At 30.6% G+C, this 7903-nt stretch overlaps 1 protein-coding gene across 1 annotated transcript; it reads left to right on the plus strand.

The window, feature by feature from the left end:
• The first annotated feature begins 5041 nt into the window (after positions 1-5041).
• LOC114406772 lies at positions 5042-6245 on the plus strand. Its single transcript, XM_028369581.1, has one exon. It carries the CDS (start codon positions 5267-5269, stop codon positions 5855-5857), a length of 591 nt encoding a protein of 196 aa, XP_028225382.1. The 5' UTR covers positions 5042-5266; the 3' UTR covers positions 5858-6245.
• Positions 6246-7903: the final 1658 nt, after the last annotated feature.

Below are 7903 nucleotides of genomic sequence, written 5' to 3' on the forward strand. Positions count from 1 at the left end.
ACACTAGGATAATGTTAAATAGAGAAAAATACATAATAACATCAAGAGGAACTCAATAGAATAACCCAACACTTTTTGCTTGACTGTTTTCGCTTCTATAATCCTAGATATTTAGTTTATACTCAAATAGACTGTAATACAGAATTCAATTTAATATTTACTTTGCTTTTAATTTATACAAATGTTTGCTTACTGAATGTACAATGTCTGAGTGAAACAAATTTTCTGTATATACGGTACTCAGTATTACCATTTTATATATTACTTGTGCGAATCGGTACACTTACCGACACACGAACAACACCCTATGACTATGTATAGAAAATAGCCAGCACTCCACTTTGTAGCTTATTTAGACTCTTTATTTGCATTCAACAAAGGATATGTAATCTTTAAAATTGTAAAAGTAATTAGTGAAGTGTTGAGAGCCCTAATGATCTCATTAAATAATACAAATTTGGAAATGAAAAAAAAAAGTTCAGATTGGAAATTGTTAATGGTCATACTAAGCCAAGAATATACGATGAGAAGAAAGAAGTTTTGACTTGTAAGGATGACAATCAATAGGGATGCGGATAAAAGTAATATAATACTTATCATATCTAGACTTCAGATAATTAAATGAATAGTAATTAACTATTATATTACGTATCATTATAGTTCTAATTATAATAAAGAGATGTGTTTTTTTATCATCAAAGAGATTTTCTTTTATCATCGAAGAGATGTGTTTTAGTTTACGAAAGATAAGTTACAAACCATTTGAAGAGCACTGCCTTGTGGTACGTAAAATTTCCGGGCGAAAACAATACAAAGCGATGTGTTAGTCGATGAAAGATAACGTAATTTTTGTTTTTAAAAAAACAGGTAAGTATTGCCTCTTACTTCGTATACTTTTTTTATAAAATTTTACAATATGAAAAAAATATATTTAGAAGTCACACGATTATTTTAATAATAACACGAAAAAATAACTTGAAAAGATATATGTATATAATATTTTGATGCAAAGCATCGTAACTCACGTTACTTCAAAAGAATTAGAATGGAGTACAAGTGAGATAAAAGAATAAGAAAGGAGGAGTACTGTAGAAGAGTAGAAGTTCAAGTAGAACGAGAACTCTTTAAAATTGCATGTAAAACTATTAAATAAAAAAGTATAACTGAAATTAACTTTTAAAATTAAGTTGCACACTTTATTTTTTTTCTCTTTCTTTCATTTCATTTCAATATAATTTATGGGAGAGAAGAATATAAATTTTTGGTTTAAATAAATTTAGAAGTCACAATTATTTTTACACAACGTGAAATGATATAATATGTTGATTCAAAACATGTCGTAGCTCACGTTTCTTTAGAGTGGGATAAAAGAATTAGAATATGGAGGAGTATAGAAGAGTAGTAGTTCAAGTAGAACAAAAACTCTTAAAAATTTGTAAAACTATAAAAATATATAACTGAAATTAACTTTTAAAAGTTAAGTTGCATGCTTTTTTTTTTTTTTTTCTCTTCCTTTCGAATTCATTTTTTAATCTAATATAAAGAGAGAGAAATAGAAATTTTTGGTTTAACTAAATTTCATTTTATTTTTAAAATTTTTATCTTGAGTTTTAATTTGATGCAACTTTTTATGGAAAAAAAATATGGTGAAACACAGTTTAATGCATTGGGCATGTCCAGGGTAAAAAGTCTCTTGTCTTGTTTTAAAACAAATAATTGAGTATACGTAATTTTGCGCATGTCTCCTTCAAATCCAACTAATTGATGGGTCAGGCAGAACTATTTCAGTATAAAAATAAGAAAAAAAGGGAGAGATCTTCAGAATAAGATTTGAGATTATCCACCAGGTTCTTGAGTTGGCAAAGGTCAAACATGACAACATCTTATTGCAGTAAAGTGATAAAAGAACATATCAAACGTTGTTATCATTTTACTTAGAAAAAATATCTACATAATTTATTATTTGTTAAAATATATTTTTTCTTTATTTCATTTTTAGGATCCATTTTAGTTATTTATCTTTTAAAATATTTATTTTAGTCCTATAACTTTTAAATTTGAGTCATTATAATGTAGGAAAAAAGAACCATAACAAAAAAATTCCATTATTTTTTAGGCTCGAACTTAATTTGACCTTTCCTTTTTGTTTGGATCACGTCTTAGACTCTAGGAATATGATTGAAGTGATCTTGATCTGTACGGGAAGCTTACACATATATATACACTTTTCATGAAGCAAGTTTAATCAAATTCAAAGTGATCCAAACACAAAAATTGGGTTTCAAGTTGAAGTGTGTTGTACTGACAATCTGATATAGGTGCAGTGTTTTAACATTTAACCATATATTAATCTGAAGACATCTAAATGATATGATACTGATGCAATTCCTTCAAGGACAAAATTATATGCAACTTTGATGAAGACACAAAAAGTCAATTCTACATGTAAAATGCCTAAAATTAAGATGAAAATTTGAGAGCAATGTGAATAGACCTACACGTGACTACTCGACGAGTCTAAGTGTCTGCCCAGTGCACTTTCACCCTGTTGAGTGGATTTGCACTCTTGTAATCCTGTTTATTTATTCCCTTTTGGGCGTGGGTGCATCCTTGTGGTCCGAAAAGCCTATGCTATTTAATGGAAGAAATTACAAGTTTGGATTTCTTGGACTCCTATAGTTTGAGAATCATTCTTTGTCATTGAACACGAAAAGAAGTGAGAATAATCCCTCAAGATTTATATATGATTCTATCCTCATATCTCTTTTATAGATTATTTTCTTTTCTCTTTCTATGATTTTTTAATTTCCTTTGGGTTAGGTTAGGATGAACCTCAGTTCCAACCATTTTAATTGATTTCCCATTTAAATCGCATTTCTTTTTATGTGAATTAAGTTATTGAATTTATGTCCAATACTTTTCCATGATTGACACTGATTATGAAATTGATACATTTTTTTTATTCTGGTTATGAAACTGATACATAATGTAAATTTTGTAATTAAACTGGGGTTTAGATTGTTCAATTAATTCAATAACCATGCAATTCTTGTATGTATATATTTGTGCATTTTCTACATCTACTGCCTGTTACTAATTTTGCTTGCCTAAAGGATTAGGATTCATAATTAGGAATAAAGGGTTTATCGTCCAACAATTTGGCGCGTTAAACTAAAGAGATTATCTTATGGGAGAATCAAAGGGTTTCTGACACCTGACAGTTTTAATTAATTGAATTTTCAATGCTTTTATTACTTGAATCCTTTTTTCTTTCAATTAAATCAAAAACCTAAAATTCTTATTCTTTTATTGTTTTCAAATCAAAAGAGTAATTAATTGATTGCATCATTGTTAAACCACAAACTTGTAGAAGCGATAATCTTACTTTCTCACTTTATTACATGTATGTATAACTGATACACTTGTCGCATTGTTAACAAGGAGAAAAGGTCAATATACATTAAAATTTGAAAACTATCTAAGATTTGCATTAAGACCTAACTAAATCCAACAAAACTATACTAGAATACCAATATTAGGCATAATAAACATCCATTGAATTCATATACAAAGCTATAATAAGTGTATTAAAATTGATTGATCAAAGATGAATGTTACAATCATCACACAAACATATGCAGAAACATTAATCTTATAATAAAATGAAGATAACACGGAAATACATGTGCAGTGATGTACTTCAAGTAAAATTAAATGAGATAATTATAACTTTAAACAAGGGCGCACGCACTTTGATAATAGGGGAGCTTTGGCCCCTCTGACTTTTTTTAACTAGAATTTTTTTAAAATAAAATATATATTTTAATATTAAAGTGACTATTTTTGTTTTGGGTTAAGATAAACTATTAAAATGTTATTTTTTTCTCTTTTTTTTTTTTTACCAAATATACAATTCTTCTTTTATACTTTGTATTGTGAAGATAATGACATTTTATTTATTTATTTATGGTATTACTGTGAAGATAAAATATTTTGTAAGAAACTCCTTAAGGTTCCACGTAGGAGTCTTGATTAAATTTTAACTTGGGTATTAAAACTTCTGAAAGTACACTACTAAAATTTAACCCATGCCTCTTCAAAAAAAGAAATTAACTCATGCATATCACCGAAGATTTACTAATATATGTCAATCCTTAAATGGTATTGAACAGCTGTGAAAAGAAAAAGTTAAGTGGCTATATATATATATATATATATATATATATATATATATATATATATATATATATATATCATTAGCCTTCAATTAAATCACTCCACGATATTATCCAACTTTCTTACGTTCTCTTTTATAATTATTTTGCTGATCTAATTTCTTATGTCATTCAATGACACACGTTCTTCCCCCCTATAATAATAATATAATGCAAACAAAGGTCTGCGTAAAGAAAGTGTCAAAGTACGTATAAATCTAGGATGCTATTGTTTATGCAAAAAAAAAAAAAAACAGCTTTGGCTGCAAATTCGGATGAAAGTTCTTAGCAATAAAATAAAAACCACTAGCAGTGTTTAAGAAACTGCAGGATTATTAATTAATGAATCATTTAATTAATAGTTCCCATATCACGTATTATAATCCTTGGGTTCGTAATTATGGCGATTCTCGAGCCTTAATTACCGTTCTCGAACAGCTTATCAATTGTTTATTTTATTATGTTATCGATACAAAATATCTATTAATTTTATTAATCATTAATTTTGATTGAAAATCTGAATTAATTATTTTTAATGAGATTCTTTCTTTTTAATTATATTTTTTATTATTATTTATTAGACTTGAATTGGACATTTTGTCTAAAAAGATTGAATAAATTAAAATATTACTCAAACCAAAACTTTATTAATATATTGCATACTATTGTAATAACATAATAATAACACCACCACCAGGAAATTGAGTGTTCGTGAAGCTGCTGAAGCCTTAGCCAACTAATTTTTTTAAAAACAAACAAGCGGGTCTCTTGTCCCCAACATATCCACAAAAAGAAAAAGAGCAATATGACAATGTTATTTTGACTAATTTTTCCACACAAAAAGTGTAGGGCATCCTTTAAATAAACTAAAAAAACAAAGGACAAAGTGGTAATTCACCAGTGTTGGCATCCCATATAAACTACAACAACAACAGCCCCCAAGTACATAACCCAACACAACACTGATGATCACTCTCTCACACAGTCACAAACTGTTTCTCTAAACAATTTCTATCTACACCTGCCCCCTTAAGAACAAAAAAAAAAAAAACATGTTTAGCCCTTCGCATCTCAAAACCTTGTACCCTCTTCAACAAGCCTTCTCAGTAAAACCATCTTCAACCATAAGCTCCATGAAGCTAAAGAGAATCGTGCACACCCTCATAGTTTCCCACTTGTGCCGAATCATTCGTGCACTCTCCAAAGTCAAAGATGTTATGGTTGAGATTCTTAAAGAAAACTCAACCATGATCCACAAAAAGCACTACAACAACTACAGACGCAAGAATAAGATCATCCTAGGCTCCTTCAGGCTCCACTACAACTGGTGCTCCTCCAAATCCTCGCATGTGTTGCCGGTTCCCGAACCGGTTTACGCCACGTGCCGCGACTCGGGGGAGCCGCCGCGAGACGAAGAAGATTGCCCCTACCTAAGGTGGCTTGAGGAGAAGGTTGAAGTTGAAGGTGGTGGTGGTGATAATAGTAATAATAAGGGTGCAAGTGCAACAAATGATGAGCATGATGAAATGAACGAGATTGATGTGCTGGCGGAAATGTTCATTGCCAATTGCCACGAGAAGTTCAGGTTGGAAAAGCAAGAGTCTGATAGGAGGTTCCATGAAATGCTGGCTAGAAGCATGTGAAACCCAAAAAGCTCAACATGTTTTGGTGTTTCTTTTGAAAGTTGGTTTCCCACATTCGAATTCGAACTTGTTGTTGACTATTTGGGAAAATCTTGTCCATCACCATCGCATATCAAATGTGTCCAGGGTTTTATTTATTATTTATGGATCATATATAGTATTAATTTTCCTTTTTCTTTTTATCCAAACTTTTCAAAAGAGTAAGTGAGGGTTTGAAGTTTGAAGAATTGTACATGATATATGGGAGATATGGGATTGGGAATTGTGCAATTCTTCTGTCTGTTGATACGGTCACGGTGGGCTTCAACTTTTAATTTGCAGATTTATTTTGACAATAATTGAGAAGTGCTGTTTGAAATTATATGTAGATCTCACCTTATAGAAAAAATTAAATCTCTGATTACCATGTTTTCAATTTTCATATCAATGCATGTTTGTTTCAGTTTTTTTCTTTTTTTGGAAATTATTGTATTTTTGTTCGTTCATATATATGGAATAGCTAGAAGGCTGCACAAAATATATATTTTAGAACAACAGCCAAGTACGTACAAACGAATTGATGAGGAAGTTACTCATATATTTTGGCTAAGTTTTTTCACATTGAAAGCCATTACAAATTTACACAGTGCCCTGTCTTCCAGACACCTAAACATAGTTATAAATTATTGGACATCAACATCTTTCCATTGTTAAACGATTTTTGGTGTTATTTGCTTGTTTGCTAGTCAGTTTGTGGGTTGCGGCCAAAATAACGAGAAAGAAATATCAAACTTTCCAATTCATTTGTTAACATATTTGTTTAGTAGCCTATTGGGAATCGAGTGCCAATATGTTATTTTTGGTATACTATTCCTTATTTAATTATTTCTTGGCGAGTACCACCAATATGATATTTTTTAACCACTTGAAGCTTCCAGCATCCTACCGTATCTCATGCTGATTGCGTAGCTACGGAGCACATGTCAATTGTAGATCATGGTTTTACAAAACTCCATTCAGTTCAATTTGTTAACCAAGTTTTTAAACACGGCCTATTTAGTGAGGGTTGCCACTTCTAACTTCTTGCATTATAATGTTGTTGCCCATATGATGAATCTAACACCAGCAGCACCTCCAGCATCAAGAAATGTACCTAATGGGTCCAGAAGCCCTGCCACCTATACCTAATGGGTCCACAACACCCTCCATTAAGACCCGCAGATGCAACAAGTTTAAATATGTCATGTGTGCTAGTTCAATAAAGAGTAGACTTAGTCTTTACCCAATTCACCTACTCCAACTCCTCCCTTCCTTTTTATCCTTTTTTTTTTTCTATAACTATTAAGGTGTTTGGCTTTTCGATGGAACTCCCAGGTATCCCAATAAATTTCAATCTTTTGGATCTAATATGAGATTAATTCTCAATCTGAAAAGTTTAATAATCACACTTAAAGTTTATCACGCTCATTTCCAAGAATGTATTTTGTGATAATTAAACTCAATTATTTCCCACAAGCTGAGCGTACATATTTTACCAATTGAGTTATATTCATTGAATTTTTTAAAATTTAATTTGCAAACATTTGATGAAATTTCAGAAATTAAGATAAGGGAGAAATCATTAGGAAGGTAGAGAATATGCTTTCTGTAACACACTAGGTGGAAGATACACTAACAGAAAAGACTAGTTCTTGGGTTCATAGCAGAGAATCTTGATTAACCTTGACATGGTTTAGACAGTAATAGTATATATTAAAATGATGGTCCACATTAGGTAGGTAAGTGCATGGATCAAGATACACGCACTCTCACTCACTACCGGACAGCTAGACATATTTGAAACAGGCAACATATATAGTTACGGTGATAGATCCAACATCTAGTACTTTTCAAACCCAAATCATGTTTACAAGTAAAGTAATATATACTAATTGAATGACTTTGTCATCTATTTCTGCAATCTTCTAATGTACTAACTTAGATGGTTATCCTTTTTATCCTACCCACTGATTGTGTTCTGTCTTACTTGACTAGAATATCATTCAAGTAAAAAGAGAAAAATGGAAA

The sequence above is a fragment of the Glycine soja genome, chromosome 3 (assembly GCF_004193775.1).
Source record: "Glycine soja cultivar W05 chromosome 3, ASM419377v2, whole genome shotgun sequence".
NCBI lineage: Eukaryota > Viridiplantae > Streptophyta > Magnoliopsida > Fabales > Fabaceae > Glycine > Glycine soja.

What these genes read in the sequence shown, in the direction of transcription:
- LOC114406772 (XM_028369581.1), top strand. Translation starts at nt 5,267, where the DNA reads ATGTTTAGCCCTTCGCATCTCAAAACCTTGTACCCTCTTCAACAAGCC.